The sequence below is a fragment of the Megalobrama amblycephala genome, linkage group LG19, assembly GCF_018812025.1.
Source record: "Megalobrama amblycephala isolate DHTTF-2021 linkage group LG19, ASM1881202v1, whole genome shotgun sequence".
NCBI lineage: Eukaryota > Metazoa > Chordata > Actinopteri > Cypriniformes > Xenocyprididae > Megalobrama > Megalobrama amblycephala.
The window spans coordinates 17,903,195-17,921,587 of NC_063062.1; the positions used below are offsets into that span (position 1 = coordinate 17,903,195).

Consider the following 18,393-nt stretch of genomic DNA (forward strand, 5'->3'; position numbering starts at 1 on the left):
ACAAGAATTGGAAAAAAAAAGTGATTGTATTGTTTGTATTTGAGATTAGGAGGGTCTCCTTTCATCACAGCATCAAAGAAGAGTCGGAATTAAAAATTCTCACCACTGTAAAGAGACAGAAAAAGTCTTTGTTTTTGAGGAAACAAACACTTTTACAAATTAATTTACCACATCATCTTGTTAATGACTTGCAGTCCTGATGTGCCAACCCTGAAGCTGTCCTGTCACTCTTGAAGCTGCTCTGTATGGAGCATTTTCTACTTAAGGAAAGTAGTTCTTCTCAATAACATAGAATCTCAGTCTTCTGGGTCAATCTGTCTGGTTCAGACAGGCCATATTAATCAAGCAGGATTTACCCACTATCACAACAAGCAATCAAGGAGTCTAATTTTAGAAATCAAGTTTTTTTTTTTTTTTTTTTTTTGCACTTGGAGCTGAGTAATCTAGAGAAGGGTTGAAGGGGTTGTTGGGTGTCTCATCATACTGAGTGAGTCATAGAGAGCATTTTGATTGTCTGAGCTTTCCTCTCCATCTGGAGTAAGCTGAAACCGAGGTGTCATTAATAGCTGTCTGACTGTCTCTGCTGGCTCCTGCCTTACTTGTGTAGCCATGTAATGTCACAATATGCTGTTTTGTCACAGGGGAGAGGCAACCTTTAGAAAAAAATAATATGTGCTGTTATGACATCATGCTTTGTTAACCTTGAAGTTCTGTTACGATTGAATTTGCTGTTTTTATATTTGGGGTCCCAGAGGCTCCTATGAGGTATGCGTAACAATTAATAATGCTAACTTAATTTTATCTTCATATTCTTTCAGTAAGTTCCTTTTAACCTAATTAAAAACTCAAGAGTCTGTTATTTTTGTTATATAGAGGGTAGGTTAGGCATGTTATCAATTTGTTTATAATCAATTCTTTTAGAATTTGGAAAACTTTTGAATTCAAACTAATGCTTCAGCATGAAGAAGTTTATTTATTTTTTATTTTTTAATATGGTCTGGGGTCTCTGAAATCCCAAACAGAACATTACTTATTTTGATGGATGAAGCTTATTTTGATCTCCTTATGTTTTGATTTATCAGCCTTGAAGACACCATGATGGGCATTCACATCAGATGTACTTGGCCAGTTCTGGCTTTTTTGTTCTTCCAACTGGCAGCAGGGCAAAATGACTTTATTATCTCTACTGACAAAGGTAAAGTCAGAGGACTGAGGCTTCCTGTGCCGGGAGGTTCAGGGTATGTTGGGGCCTTTCTTGGGATCCCTTACGCCAAGCCTCCTTTGGACCTGCTTCGATTCAAACGACCAGAGCCTGCTGAGGTGTGGAATGGGATATGGGATGCCACCCACTACTCAAATTCCTGCTTCCAGGAACTGGATACATTGTACCCAGAATTCCCTGGAGCTAAAATGTGGAATCCCAACACCAGGATTAGTGAAGACTGTCTGTACCTCAATGTCTGGACTCCCTCAATCAACCTCCAGAACCGAGCCAAACCCTTAGTCCCAGTTATGGTGTGGATCTATGGTGGAGGCTTTTCCACAGGTACTGCCTCTCTGGATGTGTACGATGGGCGTTTCCTCAGCCAGACCCAACAGGTGGTGGTGGTATCCATGAACTACAGGTTAGGGGCATTGGGTTTTCTATCTGTACCTGAAAGTAAGAGCATTAAAGGAAATGCTGGTCTATTTGACCAGCGCCTGGCTCTAAGCTGGGTGTCAAAAAACATTGCTGCTTTTGGGGGTGATCCATCCTCCGTAACCTTGTTTGGAGAGAGTGCTGGTGCTGGCTCTGTGGGACACCATTTGCTTTCACAGGGCAGCCATGGCCTGTTCACCCGTGCAATTCTCCAGAGTGGCAGTCCCAATGCCTTGTGGGCGACCGTGGAGCCAGCTCAGGCCTGGAACCGTTCTTTAACTCTGGCTCAGCTTCTGAACTGCCCACTTTCATCTGTTGATGAAATGGAGGCTTGCTTAAAAACAGTTGAACCTGAGAAGATAGTCAATCTTCAATTCAATGTTATTCCTCATCCCACGATAATAAGTGTGCCCTTTCCGCCAACAGTGGATGGAGAGTTTCTTTTAGACATGCCAAGTGTCCTAATCCAGTTAGGACATTTTCTGAAAACAGAGGTTCTTTTGGGATTGAACAGAAATGAAGGGACATACTTCCTTGTATATGGTGCACCTGGATTTGGCATCCATAACCAGAGTCTTATCAATCGAGACCAGTTCCTCACAGGTGTATCCTTGGGCCTCCCTGGTTTCAGTGACATAGCCAGAGAAGCGGCTGTTTTTCAGTATACTGATTGGACAGATGAGCAGAGCAAACCAAAAAACAGAGAAGCCCTAGGCTGGTTGGTGGGCGACTGCTATTTTTCATGTCCCTTACTGGATTTTGCCCGTATGTATGTTGAGAATGGTGGCAGTGCCCGATTGTTCCTCTTTAACCATCGCTCCAGCTTCAACCCCTGGCCTCGTTGGATGGGTGTAATGCACGGGGATGAGATCCCATTTGTTTTTGGGATTCCTCTGAACCAGACCTTTGGATTCTCTAAGGAGGAGGAGGCCATGAGCAGGAAGATAATGGAGCATTGGAGCAACTTTGCCAGAAGTGGGTGAGTGTAAATCTGACACACAATCTACTGTGTAAGCTTATATTCTACCCTAATTCACAGTATTCAATCTGTCTTTATTTACTCACTGATGTTGTTCCAAACACTTATGACTTTCTTTCCTCCATGCACTGTCGGGGGAAAAAAAAAAAACACCTTGTCACTGGAGCTGTACCCTTAAATGGACTACTTTGTACCTTACCACCCCTAAAAAAATGTATTAGTACTTTAGAGTAGTAACCTTAGGATACTACTATGAACCTTTTTAGAGGCAAGTAAGAAGGGATGGGGGGTGAGGGGGATCGATTCACATATGAGTCGCGATTCTGTCTTCTACTGATTCACATCAGTCCACAAATTTCAAAAATCGATTTGATTGTGCAGAGGTGTTACACTTCTTTAAAGTCCATGCAAAGCGATATTAAAATATGTGTTCTGTCACACAACAACAAAAAAAATGTGTAATTAAAGGATTTGTTCACTTTCAAATGAAAATGACCCCAAGCTTGGGGATACGTTTTGCTTTGAACGGATGCACTTTCTTGAGCTTTATACTCGTTGGACCCATTCACTGCCATTATAAAGCTTTGATGCGTCAGGATATTTATTAATATATCTCTGATTGTGTTCATCTGAAAGAAGAAAGTCATATGCACCTAGTATGGTTTGAGGGTGAGTAAAGCTTGGAGTAATTTTAAAGTGAACTAAGCCTTTAACCACCCAGCTAAATTTGAATGATTAAAAAAAAAAAAACGTAAGTAAATGAAATAAGTTAAAATTAAAATTAAGCAGTATTCTCTGCTCTCAAACGCTGGGGTCAAATGCTCTGCTGTCGGCGCTGAAACCACACCCTCCCGGTCCAGCCCCATATCATCGGTTGTCGGCAGGACAGGAGAATGAAGGCAGAGGTGGGAGATAGTCAGTTCAGTTCAGTCAATAACAGCGGATCATCATAACAACGAATCCCAGTTGTCTCTGATGAAAGTTTGTATAACTATCCATTGTAAAATGATCACAGCAGATGCTGGTATTGGTGGTGATTGTCAGCTCTCCATCAAGATGACTTTGACACAAAATTAATCCACGTCTTCCTCATATCATCGTTTTTAGGAAATTTAAATAAGGAGACCGTGCTGTTTTGTATATTATCACAACCAGGTAATATGCATTTGTGTGAAGGAGGCATAGCTAGCTAGCAAAATGTAGGCTGTAGTAACTAACAGTAATGACTGTAACTCGCTATTGAGTGGGTGAGCCACTGATGCAAATATGCTGTAGTTATTTTAGTGTTAGGGGTGGGGCAATGCTCTGTGGCTCCAGTGCGTCATCTAGCCACCATTTTAGCCCTGCCAAAAAAATCCTGAACACAGAATTGGTGAAAAACTGTTTAAAGGTGTAACTCCACAATTCAGTACTACACAGTTCAGTCTTTGTAATATGTTTCAGCTACATTTATAACATTTATAATGTGATTAGAAACAATTCTTAGAATTGACTTTACACAGAATTTAACATCGGAGTACTACTTAGTTATTGACACATTAGAGTGTCATTAATCACAGTAAACCGTGAAAAAGGACTCAATGCGGTGCTCATGCTGACGGACACACAGCCCACGCACGAGAACAGATGGCGCCTTTCAGATGCATACAATCCTGAATTCAGTTCTCTTTTACAGCTTATTGTGCTTGAATGGTCACATACACACAAAATTGTCAAAATGCATATTGTGTGGAGTATTGACATAAACACAGGCTGTTATGTCCTATGCAAATGTAAACAGTTAGGAGAAAATTGGATTTGTAACAGTATGTTAGATCCATGCATTCATTCTTAAAGGGACAGCAGCCTCAGAAACTGTTGCCGTTTGTTTCATTATTGATAATTTAAAAAAAAATCACTCACTGCTTTTGACTGAATTACTTTTGTATCTTTTACTATGAATCAATTTATATTTAATTCATACAGTAAAGACTATACAGTGTTTTATTTTTACATTTGATTATTCAATTTCTGTTGTATTTATTACTACTTGTTAAATAAACCTAGTCTACTGTACCTGATTTTTTTTTTTTTTTTTTTTCCCTATTGTATTGTCCTATTGTTTGTAATTTGCTTCTATGTTCCTGCCTTGCTTTATTACAGAAGAGTACCAGTCTGCCATGTGTGTAATGGGTCACCGTGATTTTGCCAAGTAAGATATTTTGTTGATCCTGGAACAACATTCCAGTCTGAAAATTTAGTCTGAACCCTATTCCTACCCCTAAACCTAATCCTACCCATAACTTATCCCTAAAATCAGAGGGGAAAGATAGGTGAATAACACTGATGTAGAAGCACCTAACCCTGGTTGCAAGTCTAAACTTGTCATAAACGGTAAACTTGTCCCACAAATCTGATTGGTTGATTGGAATGTTGTTCCAGGATCAACAAAGATGTTGATCTAGGAACATGTCTTACTTGGCAAAATCACGGTGACCGTGTGTAATGATTGTTGTCAGCTTAAATGGCATTTGTTTTATAATGTTAGGTTGATTTAAAATGAGAAGAAAAATAAAATTAATTTCAAGGTTCGCATTTAATTCAATGGGATTTTTTTCTTCAAGACCTATTAAACTGCCTACCGCATGTCAAATAGGAAAAGTAACACAAAACTGTGAACTAGAATCAAATCTATGCATTTATCCAATTGAAATTTGATTCAAAATCGAGTCTTTTTTTTTGTTGGTTGTTTTTTTGTTTAAAATGAATCATGACCTCAACAATCAATTTTAATAGAATCGTGAGGTACCAAAAGCTTCCCACCCCTACAAATAAGATACAAAGATGTCCCTTTAAGGGTATTGTCCATGTGACAAGCTACAGGTACAAATGTAGCACACTTTTTTTCTGATAGTGTGGAAAATATTTAGTCTTGCTCTTTGTAGCAGCTGTCAAATCTCATTTGTTCTTACATATATTCATATCGCTTATGCAGACACAACACGCCAGGTTTTGACATCAATAATGTCAAACATCATTGGCTGTTGCATGCCTCATAACCAAAGTGTGAATTAGGCTTGAGAGCTACCTAGGACATTGTCAGAGAATAACAACTCAAATTTTGGTCTGTTTAACACATAAAAACCCTCTTGTGACTTCTGACTTGTAGCATCATAAAAATTGTGGCGTACAAAACGTGGGCTACCCTTACCCTTAGGGTGCTCTTTTTGTTCCTTTTAAAGCATTTGACAGGATATTTTTCTCTTTCACTATTTGGAGAAAATCTGTGTAAGCATTCTGCCTATTTGTTTGCCACAGAACAGGAAAAAAAAAAATGAAGTGTCGAAATGAAACATTTTCTTTCTTGACCAAACTATTCTTTAATACTGAGAATATCGTTCTCACATTTGTGTTAAGACCATTTCTATGTATTTGTATATATTTACTAAACACGGTGAGGGAATTGTTTATATTTATCTCTGTGAAAAGTATAAACCAGTGCAGATTTGGAGAAGTTTAATCCTTAATATCTTGATGAGGCAGGCTTTCATCTGCTCACACTTTTTCAGTTGTGTGTATAAAAAAAAAAAAAAAAAAAAAAAGTCTTGGTGTTGCTGGCAGGCTAGTGTTGATTAGCATCCTCATTTGTTTGGCATAAATTATAGAGAGGCAGAAACAGCCTTTATTGTGGCTGTGAGCAAGCTTAGTTTCTTTCAATTAACACTTCATACACTTCACGCTGGAGGGGAATGACACGATGCTAATACATCAATGAACATGATCAGTAAACAAGATCACAATGGAACACGCCGAAGTTAATCTTTTCCTGAAATGGGCAGATTCGCTTATGACAAGTATCGGGTGCAATTCCTTAAATAGCTTATTTTGAAGACTTTGCTTTGCTGGGATTGTGCATTTAAGATTCAAAGCCTCTTGTTGTAAAGGACTGCAAGGCGTTCTTTACAAGAGCATGTAAACGTCGTAGCTATTGAGTCATTGCATTGATTTTTATTTATTTATTTATTCGGCTTCAGTTGTTTTGGGGCAGAAATGTATTGATGTAACTTGGCGCCATACATAAACTGACCTTTTGGTTGATTTCCTCACTTGATGTTTCAGGGATCCGAGTGTGGAGGGAGCAGATTGGCCGCTATTCACGCTGGAACATCAGCAGTATGTCACGCTTAACACTGGCCTGTCACAAACACTCCGGATGCTCAGAGCCCAGCAGTGCAAGTTCTGGGACAGTTTCCTGCCAAAACTGCAGTGTGTCACAGGTGAGAGTCACAGAATGAGAACAACCGTCCACCCACACCACATAAACAAAGAAAATCGTGACATGCTCGCTTCTGATTGTCTCTCCAGCTCTGCCTGGCCAGCACATGTGTCATCTTCTAGTCTCTTGAGGACACCTGTAGTGCAGCCCTGGCCAGCTATATAGTGGAGTTTAATGCAGGACTGGAGGTGGTTGAGTGTTTCAAAAGCACAGCAATTATTTACATTTTTACGTTTGGTCATTGTTTGATTCTCAGAGAATGCATGAACTTTCTGAGCTACAAGAACACTTTTAGATTATTAAACTGTACAGTTTGATTGTTATACTATTTTGATGAACTATAAAAGTAGATTAAAATAGTAAAAAAACAAAAAACAAATCATAAATAAATGTGAGCGCTTACCTGTGAAAAAACTTGTGTTGTGATGCTGTGGTGTTGTCAGTGGATGCCAGGATGTTGTTTTGCAGTTGCTATGTTTTTTTGAGTTGCTTTTAGAGGGTTGTTAGGTGATTTGCTTTTTTAAGTCAAAAGTACCCATTTCCATGGATTCTTTTTATTAGAGGTCAACCGATTGATCGGTTTTGCCGATTGATCGGCACCGATAAACAATTGCTGGAACAATCGGTTATCTACAAAAATCCATACCTGATAGTTTTTCCACATTGCGTCCATTGCTGGAGCGGCTGAGAAGGGTCTGCTGTCATTATACATTACGAGAATGCAAAATCTCTGATGACTTGTGGAGTTTATTTTGACGACTTTTTTTTTTTTTTTTTTTTTTTACCTGTTTTTTCATTCGTCAGGTGGGAAAAACTTAAAGGGTTAGTTCACCGAAAAATGAAAAATTCTGTCATTAATTACTTACCCTCATGTTGTTCCACACCCTTAAGACCTTCGTTCATCTTCGGAACAAAAATTAAGATATTTTTGATCAAATCTGATGGCTCAGTGAGGCCTCCATTGACAGCAAGTTAATTTACACTTTCAGATGCCCAGAAAGGTACTAAAGACAGTCCATGTGACTACAGTGGTTCAACCTTAATGTTATGAAGCGACAAGAATACTTTTTGTGCACCAAAAAGCAATATCTAGTTTTGGGCAATTTCAAAACACTGCTTCATGAAGCTTCAAAGCTTTACGAATCTTTTGTTTTGAATAGTGGTTCGGAGTGTGTATCAAACTGCTAAAGTAATGTGAACCATTGAAATTTCAAAAAGTTTCAAAACACTTGTAACGTAACAAAGCCTCATTTACTGAAATCACGCAAACCACTGATTCAAAACAAAAGATTCATAAAGCTTCGAAACTTCATGAAGCAATGTTTTGAAATAGCCCATCACTAGATATTGTTGAATAAAGGCTTTTTTTGGTGCACAAAAAGTATTCTCGTCGCTTCATAACATTTAGGTTGAACCCCTGTAGTCACAAAAAACAGTTAGCTGTTTTCTTTAGTACCTCTCTGAGCATTTGAAAGTGTTAGTTATCTTGCTGTCAATGGAGGCCTCAATGAACCATTGAATTTTATCAAAAATATCTTAATTTGTGTTCCGAAGATGAACAAAGGTCTTACAGGTGTGGAACGACATGAGGGTGAGTAATTAATGACATAATTTTCATTTTTGGGTGAACTAACCCTTTAAGTCTTTAAAGTAATATTACACCTGGCCTCAACAAGCTATATGTTTTTTTTGTTTAGTTTTTTTTTTGTTTTTATGTCTGTATAACATAAACAATGTGGGACAAGTTGCCTTAGCAAGCACCACCAATAATATTCCGGCTTGTATGAACCAAACTGTGCTACCTGGGTTAGATAGAAATGCTTTAAGGAAATAGCCTGTCACTATCTTTATTTTTTTCACAGTTACTCATTTTTTGTCATTCCATTGCATGACAAACTAAAATGAGTTGAATGATATGGCCTGGAATCCAGAAGCTTGAGACTAAAATGTATACTTTTCTTAAAAGCTGTTCTGTCCCTGCCATAAATGGCAAGTACTTGTCTTTAATGCATTCAGAATGTATTCATAAGGACACATGGATAATGGAGAAATATGTTGCTGAGATGGTGCTAATTTAAAACGCTATGAATTTAAATTCAGTGTGAATGGGTTTGAATGCTTCAGTCTTGGCTGTTAATCCATTTTATCCATTATACAGGTTTTAGGTAGGTTTGATATTCTATTTGTTAGTGTTTTTTTTTTTTTTTTTTTTTTTTTTTTTAGTATTTTGCTAAGGTTCAACAGCGGAAGCTATTTGAAGAGAAAGTGAAGAGCATTTTGCTGTAGTTCCTCGCTCATTTAAACCTTTTTCAACTAAACATGTAGCTTGTGGTCTGTTTCTAGCCCTGCGGTGAGAGATGTGTGCTTTTAAGTGCGTTACTAAACATAAGGTGGGAGAGCAAGTCACAGCATTATGTACTGGAAGCAGTTGCTGCTTGTACGTTTGTATATTTAAACAGCTTTTGGCACACTTAAAATCATCTTGTAAACCTTGGGGTGTCTTCACAGCTGTCATTACTGGTTAAAGCAATGAATATAAACTGATGCTTTTAATCTGCTTTTTGGAGGTCTTTGCAAGGTGACGCTCAATAGTGTAGAGTCTGGAAACTCCCAAAGTTCTGGCTGTCAGTATTATCAGCGGTAGAAAGCGGAAGAGAATTGGAGATCCAGGTAGTGCAACCGTAGGGAGCAGAATTGAATTTGACACTGAAATGGAATGAATCGATTCTGATTTGAGTCGAGGTGAAGTAGTAGACTTGTCTTGTTTATGTACTGGAGGTCAGACACCAGTGACTGCGCATACAAATGCACATATGCGCAAATTGAATTATTGTCACTGCGGGCAGTGTGCAGTCTCCCTGGCGCTTGTGACGGCAATGCCGTTCCCAGAGGATTCGCTACCTCGCCTACTCTTTTGAGACTGCAATGGTTTTGCACAAATGAAGGACTTTTTTATGTGGGGGCATAGGAACAAAGAAACCTTATCAACTTGGCTTATGAATATTAATTAGAGATGCAGCACCCAGTTGTAGTAGCTGATTTGCTGAAAGGCATGTAAGTGGGGTCATGTCTAGATGGTAAACTTTGTTTGGCCCCCTGCTTTTATAACATACACTAGTATGTAAGGTAAACGGTGATTTATGGTGTCTGAACCAAGTAGACGCCATAAACTTATTTCAGATACAATTGCCCTGGGGCATTCTGGGATTAAGTGTCTTAATCAAGAGCACAATGTTGATAGCTCATGGCACACTGCTTGCAGGGACTGAACCAGCAGCCAGCTCTGAACATTAGAACAGCAGGCAGAAAATGCAGGTATTTGAAACCAGCTATGTTATTTGGGTCATTTCTGCAATGCAGTACATTTACATGTCCTCCTCATACCTCAGTATATTAGATTAGATTTTTTTTTAATCACAATTTCTCAAACAAGTAGGTACAGGGGTAAACAAAATGTTTAAAACATTTAATCACTTTAATTCATAATTAGTTTGTGTTTTCTTAAGTCTAAATCACTTTCCATCCTGTCTCTCTTTTGTAAAATCCCTTTAACTAACAAAAGCCAATTCCTTAATAACATCCTCTTCTAGTAAGTGACATATAATATGTGACCCTGGACCTCAAAACCAGTCAGGGTCTTTTTTTTTTTTTTTTAAATTGAGATTTATACATCATCTGAAAGTTGAATAAATAAGGAATTTGAGGGTGCAAAAAAATTAAAAAAATTTTTTTGAGAAAATCGCCTTTAAAACCCTTTATACCTGAAGGCATTTTTAGAGTTGTTGTTTTTTTTCTGAGTGACATACACAAAAGTAAAACTTCATAACTCCAAAACTATAGCAAGGGGAGTCAAAAGGTAGGTATCGTTTGATAGAACACTTTTTACATTTTTAGAAAATATAAATGGCATTACAATTGGACATTCCCATCTGAAATACTGCTGATAAAAAGCATCTAAATCAAATTTTGTGGTGATAGCATAAAGTAATCAAAGGTTACAGCATTTGGAACCAAGGAAGCCTTTTTATTTAGACCTTGATGCCCCCTAATGGGCATTTTAAAAATCGTTCCTCCACGAGGAAAGTCTTGTGATTGACTCAAGGGATTATGTTGATTTTGGACTCATTTTAATTCCGAGAATCTGCTTTAAATAATGCTGTGCCATTTTCTACGATCTGTGCATGTTTCATGAAGATAAAATGCCACTTGAAATCTACATATTTGTTTTTAGTTAAATAAATTATGAAAACATTTTTTCTATTTATCAGCAAAAAAAAAAAAACGACATAGGAGTTCATCCAATTGGCGTCATGCATTGTAAAGTTCAGACTGTAAGATTTCAAATGACACCTTTTGACACCTATTCAAGGTGAAAAAAGAGGGTGAAAAATGATTATACATTTTTTCGTTGCTAGGTGGCGCCGGCAGGTGGTACACTCCGGTTTATAAGGACTACTCAGCACTCGTTAAGAGTTTACCAAATTTTTTTGTTAGTGTTAAAACACTATTTTGTGTTATTCCACATTAGAAAACAAGCATGGACGGTTCCTGAAACATTGGATAACACATTGCATCTCTGAAAGAGGAGAGACATATTTTTAGCCAAATTACATCAATCCGTGAGTATCTCGTAATCGAGACAATGGATTATGTTGTTTTTTGGGCTCATTTTAATCATAAGATTCTGCTTTAAATGGTGATGTGATGATCTATGATCTGTGCAATTTTCATGAAGTTATGAGCAAAAACGCCACGTGAAATCTACATATTTGTTTTCAGTTATCGCCTGTGTGCTGTTTTTGTTGTAAACTCAATTTGTGCAGAGGGTGAAAACAACACAATAGGAGCATGTTGGAGGCATGATCTGAACGTGTAAAGTTTCTGATTTTGTATGCAAAAATAATTGTGCTACCTACTAGGTTTCAGTTTCTTTTGGCTCTTAAAGCGAGACATGCAAATGGGAGTCCTTAGCAATGCATAACACTTACAAAAATACATTTACAAAATATCTTCATGGAACATGATCTTTACTAAATATCCTGATGATTTTTGGCATAAAAAAAAAAAAAAAAAAAAAAAAAAAAAAAAGATAATTTTGACCCATACAGTGTATTGTTGGCTATTGCTACAATTATACCTGCGCAAATTATGACTGGTTTTGTGGTCCAGGGTCACATTTTGGATGGAAAACAACATCACAAATGTATTAATGGATTTGATGTTTTCTTGCCATTGTGCATATACAGTAATCAAGTATTAATTAAATTTTTACGCATATTTTTTGAAAGTGTAGTATATCCTTAGAAAAATGTGTATCACAGCCCTATTTATTGTTTAAAGTTGCATAGTTTAAAAGTTACTGCATAACAGGAATGAATCATGTTGCCTAGTTACACTTTTTTAATATATATATATATATATATATATAATTTTTTTTATTATTTATTTATTTATTTATTTATTTATTTTAATTGTTGACTTATAGACTAGGCACAAATGTGCTCATTCCTGAGTTCAAGTGATTCTGTCATGAGAATATTTTCATGATTGCAAGAAGTCCCTGACTTGATTTCATTCTAAATAAAGAACACTATTATACACCCCCATAGCAATGTTTTGATAGCATTTTCAGCAGCACTGAATGCTCTGTGAAAATAAGATTAGTAATTTATTCAAAAGGAATTTTAGCATAGAATTCCCATAAATAACCGAAGAATTAACTAGCTATTAACTTTTTCTTTTTTTTTCTTTTTTCTTTTTTCAATTTACAATTTCATTCTGCTGGGTAGTTTGAATCATGATAAGTTGGTATGCTGCTTAAAGGAACAGTTCCCCTAAAAATGTTGTTTGCTGTAAAACACAAGAAGAATTGTTAAACGGTCAAAAACATTAAAAAAAATGCAACATATCAAGTTTTTGTAAATATATGACAAAATGCACCATAAAATTGTAAATGTACAAATTGTACACTGCAAGTCTTCTGGTGTCATACGATAGCACAGTATCTATTCATTTTTGGTTTGGCTATTGCTTTAACGTGTTACCTTAGAGATCAGTGTTCACCATCAGGGAATATTTCCAACATTATTTTGGGTTTCAGTTATTAAAGACAGTTTTGCATTTTGTTAACAGGCCAAAACATTAAGCAGAGCTTGGAAAATTGATTGAGGTTTTGGTTCTGCTAAATCAAAGTCGATATATGGCTTCATGATGAGAAAAATGTAAAGCAATTTATAATATTTTCATTAGGGCTGTTACCACGTTAATGCACACATGCACCGCTGCACAAACTCAAATCATGCGGGTACTGTTTAGGCCTCCTGAATGTTTGTCTGGCCTAAGTGACTTCACTTCTCATTTGCAGTATGATAAATCCAATATCCCTGTGTCTCAAACTTGACCTGCCTCAATCTCTCTGTCTCTTTCTTCCCCTCTCTCTCTTTTTCTCTGCTGTAGTGAGTATTGATGAAGTGGAGTTCCAGTGGAAGTCTCAGTTCCACCGCTGGGTTTCTTACATGCTGGACTGGAAGAATCAATTTAACGACTATGCCTCTGTCAAAAAGCAACAGTGTGAAAACCTTTAATGTCTGACCACATTTCCCCAAAAGCAGCCCATGCAGTGCACTTTACTACTTCAGAAAGCTTTAGAAAGCCAGAGCCCATATGTATAAAGAGGAAGGAGCTTCTGAAGCTTCTATGTCTTCACAACTTTGTGCCTTTTTGCTTCCTTCTTAAGGCCTTGTGTGGTAAAGAATTGCTATATTGGGAACTCAAAAAAGGGTCAGTCTTATCGAGGTACTGGGGTAAGTGTGTTTGCTTAACACAAGAATATGTCATATTTCACTAAAAAAATAAAATATAAAATTATTCTTTGTATGTAAAAACTGAAGCTTGTTTTCAAACCTTTCAGTTTTTTATTCTATTGTGACATTATTTTAATGACATTTAAGCACTTTTTAACCTCAAATGTAATCGTTGTAATTATACATTGTCTAAAAAAAAAATGGTAATGACAAAACAACCTCATTATTAAAAGGTCCATATGCATTATAAACATTTCACACAGATGTTTTTTTGTGAATTTCACCTCCTTAATGGCCAAGAAAATGAACTTGGTTTGATTTGGTTTGGCTTTTAAACTATTTATGCAATCTGATTGTGTTTAATGTGGAATATTTTTCATGATTTGCTTGAGGCTTGTTCCTTGTTTTGTCATCAAAACTGTAAATTTGAATGCTTTCCATTTTAATTAATGTAGTTGAGTGAATATATAGAATTAAATATGAATGAAAATGGAAATTCTGCTGAATGATGAAATTGAGGATTGAGGATTTTTACACAATGGTTCCTTCAAACAGTAATAAACTGCAGTATTTATACAGCACATTTGTGGTGCTTTTCTATAATGGAAATAAAGATGAATCTTGTTGCTGCAACATGATGCTAATATTGCACGATTAGTCACTGTAATAACTGTGGGGTATTCCACAGTTTTGATGCTAAAAACAGTGCTTCTATTTTATTGGGGAAACTCATCACTCAGGATGTGAGCACCATTACTGACTGAATGTTTTGTTCCAATAAGCTGGCTTGACAAAATGTAATAAGCATCTTACTTTTATTATACTTATTATTACCTTAACTATTCCATCTTGCAAATATTCTCTTATCTTTAACCAGGTTTCGAATTTAACACTCAACAAACTCATAATATGAGTGAAACTGGTATAGGAAAGTTACTCTGTAATATAAGTTGACAACTTTATTAGAAACTTTAACATAATACATTGCTTATTTTGAATTCAATTGTAAGAATGATAATCTTACTCTTGCAGATATAAATGACTTACTCTATTTAAGGCAGTGGTCTTAAACTGTCGGCCCATGGGCCTTTTAGCTCTTTTAGCTCCTTTTAGCCTTTGAACTGCGCTCTCCACGATGATGAGGAAGTTTCAGAAAAAGAAAAACTGATTTCTAGTCAATGCATCAGCTCTACTTCTAGATATATTTATGGAGATGAGAAATAAAAACCCGCCCTGTTCAGCTATGATCAGCTGTTTGGCTGAGCTTTCGATGTTGTTAAAGGGATAGTTCACCCAAAAATTTAAATTTGATGTTTATCTGCTTACCCCCAGGGCATCCAAGATGTAGGTGACTTTGTTTCTTCAGTAGAACACAAATGATGATTTTTAACTCCAACCGTTGCCGTCTGTCAGTTGTATAATGCATGTCAATGGGAACACCATCTATAAGATTCACCCCCATGTCATCCAAGATGTTCATGTCTGTCTTTCTTCAGTCGAAAAGAAATTAAGGTTTTTGATGAAAACATTCCAGGATTATTCTCCTTATAGTGGACTTCAATGTGGACTACCCAATCTCCTTATAGTGGACTACCCTTTCCTATTCTACTTACGGAAAAAAACGGAACTGGTACCGCGTTCATTCCGTAAGTAGAATAGGGAAGGCGTGTAGGACATACAGCGTAAGCTTTTGAAGAATACGAAAAGCAGAAGCACGTGCAAGGCGATCATTTGTGTTGATTAAAGCATATACATTTGTATTTTTCTAGAAAATGACCGATCGTTTTGCTAGATAAGACCCTTATTCCTCGTCTGGTATCGTTTAAAGCCCTTTGAAGCTGCACTGAAACTGTAATTTTGACCTTCAGCCGTTTGGAGAGACCGCTGTATAATACTGTATGTAACAATGATAGAGACATTGCTGCTTACGTTTTTTGTAATGTATGGCAAAAATATTTTAGTAATGAAATTTGAAGTAAATGGAAAAAAATGATGCAAGGAAAGTAGATTTTCAGAAATTTTGTGCTTTTTTGTGCTTGAATATGCTTGTTAAAATGGCCCTCATATGAGGTGTCAATCACAGCAACGATCCCCAGCCAGTTTGAGTTTGAGACCCCTGATTTAAGGCTTCCGTCTACAAGGAAACATCTGTTGTGACTCAGGCATCTTCTGATGATTTTTACCTTCTGTATATTTACATTCAGATGTTTATCTGGCATGCCTAAGTAATTTTCTGGAACTCCATGTGGCAAATATTCCTCTCATTAAGCCTCCAAAGCAAAAATAGAAAAAGAAAATCACAATGGGGCATCAGGTTGTTGTGATGGGTGCATTTTCACTGACAGAGACTGACTCATCTCATGTATGATGCTGCAACACAATGACGTGCTGCGCAAATGTGCAACCAAAAAAACAAACAAAAAAAAAAATATGTGGATTTATGTAGCAAGTCGTTGAATTTTTTTTTTATTAAATTCTGTTGTCCAAAACAATATACAGTGTGTGAATAATTATGCAAATTGATATTCTGATCATATATTTTTTTCAAGCACATTTTACCAATTCCAAACCCCATTTATCTTAATAACTAATATTAATTGTGTATTTAAAGGGTTAGTTCACCTAAAAATGAAAATTCTGTCTTTAATTACTCACCCTTATGTCGTTCCACACCCATAAGACCTTCGTTCATCTTCTTGCCAGCAAGATAATTAACACTTCCAAACGCCCAGAAAGCTACAAAAGACATATTTAAAATGTGACTACAGTGGTTCACCACCATAAAAACAAAACAAAAAATAACGACTTTATTCAACAATATCTAGTGATGGGCAATTTCAAAACACTGCTTCATGAAGCTTCAAAACTTTACAAATCTTTTGTTTTGAATCAGTGGTTCGGAATGCGTATCAAACTGCCAAAGTCATGTGATTTCAGTAAACGAGGCTTCCCACGTCATAAGTGTTTCAAAATTGCAATGGTTCACTACTGGGGGGTGTGACTTTGGCAATTTGATACATGCTTTGAACCACTGATTCGAAACAAAAGTTTTGTAAAGCTTCGAAGCTTCATGAAGTAGTGTTTTGAAATCGCCCATCACTAGATATTGTTGAATAAAGTCTTTATTTTGTTTTTGTTTTGTTTTTTTTGGCACACAAAAACTATTCTCAACACTTCACAACATTAAGGTTTAACCACTGTAGTCACATGAACTGTTTTAAATATGTTTTTAGTACCTTTCTGGGAAAGTGTTATCCATTGACAGCAAGATAATTATTTTATCAAAAATATCTTAATTTGTCTTCTGAAGATGAACGAAGGTCTTACGGGTGTGGAATGATATGAGGCTGAGTAATTAATGACAGAATTTTCATTTTTGGGTGAACTAACCCTTCAATATTTTTTCAGTGATATAATTGTTAAGGAAGGCTGAAAGTGAAAAATGCCTTATATTCATGTGTACATAATTAATTAAAGGTGCCATCGAATGAAAAATTGAATTTACCTCGGCATAGATGAATAACAAGAGTTCAGTACATGGAAATGACATACAGTGAGTCTCAAACACCATTGTTTCATCCTTCTTATGTAAATCTCATTTGTTTAAAAGACCTCCGAAAAACAAGTGAATCTCAACATAACACTGACTGTTACATAACAGTCGGGATCATTAATATGTACGCCCCCAATATTTGCATATGCCAGCCCATGTTCAAGGCATTAGACAAGGGCAGCCAGTATTAACATCTGGATCTGTGCACAGCTGAATCATCAGACTAGGTAAGCAAGCAAGAACAATAGCGAAAAATGGCAGATGGAGCTATAATAACTGACATGATCCATGATAACATGATATTTTTAGTGATATTTTTAAATTGTCTTTCTAAATGTTCCGTTAACATGTTGCTAATGTACTGTTAAATGTGGTTAAAGTTACCATCGTTTCTTACTGTTTTCACGGAGACAAAAGAGCCGTCGCTATTTTTTCATTATTAAACACTTGCAGACTGTAACTTCATTCTTTATAAATCTCTCCAACAGTGTAGCATTAGCCCTTTAGCCACAGAGCACAGCCTCAAACTCATTCAGAATCAAATGTAAACTTCCAAATAAATACTATACTCACATGATCCGGTGCATGCATGCAGCATTCATGACGAACACTTTGTAAAGATCCATTTTGAGGGTTATATTAGCTGTGTGAAATTTGTTTATGCTGGTTAAGGCAGTCGAGAGCTCGGGGGATTTAAAGGGGACGCGCACTGAATCTGTGCATATATAATTATGGCTCAAAATAGGCAGTTAAAAAAAAATAATAAAAAAATCTATGGGGTATTTTGAGCTAAAACTTCACAGACACATTCAGGGGACACCTTAGACTTATATTACATCTTGTTAAAACTGGTTCTAGGGCACCTTTAAGCAAGTTTTCTTTTACAGTTAAAATGGGCAAAAAAAGAGATTTAACTCGCACTGAAAAGTAAAAAAAAATATATATATTAAATGCTCATGAGAAGGATGCAATAATAATGCAATACTAGAAGTTGCAAAAATAAGATGAGGCCAAACGACAGAAAAATGCTCATTGGTTCAGCAGGGTCATATATAAACAGACCAAGAAGAAAACACACGTTAACTGCAAAAGAAATTAGGAATTAAGGTGAAGAATTGGGCGTGAAACCATCAGGAACCCTTCAGTCTCTAGTGCCACCATTTT

General features: G+C 36.5%; 1 protein-coding gene across 7 annotated transcripts in view; it reads left to right on the top strand.

Moving 5' to 3' along the window:
• The window catches only part of LOC125254062 (cholinesterase-like), an 83,086-nt gene that overhangs the window by 16,490 nt on the left and 48,203 nt on the right, over nucleotides 1-18,393 (top strand). For 4 of the 7 annotated variants that reach the window (XM_048168446.1, XM_048168444.1, XM_048168447.1 and 1 more), the window contains 3 exons: nucleotides 1,083-2,618; nucleotides 6,717-6,874; nucleotides 13,330-14,309. In XM_048168446.1, coding sequence (XP_048024403.1) covers nucleotides 1,096-2,618; nucleotides 6,717-6,874; nucleotides 13,330-13,457 — 1,809 coding nt within the window. In that variant the 5' untranslated portion in view covers nucleotides 1,083-1,095 and the 3' untranslated portion in view covers nucleotides 13,458-14,309. Of the gene's footprint in view, nucleotides 1-1,082; nucleotides 2,619-6,716; nucleotides 6,875-6,962; nucleotides 7,726-13,329; nucleotides 14,310-18,393 lie in introns of those variants that run through there. The other 3 variants (XR_007181586.1, XM_048168450.1, XM_048168449.1) reach the window with 2 other exon arrangements.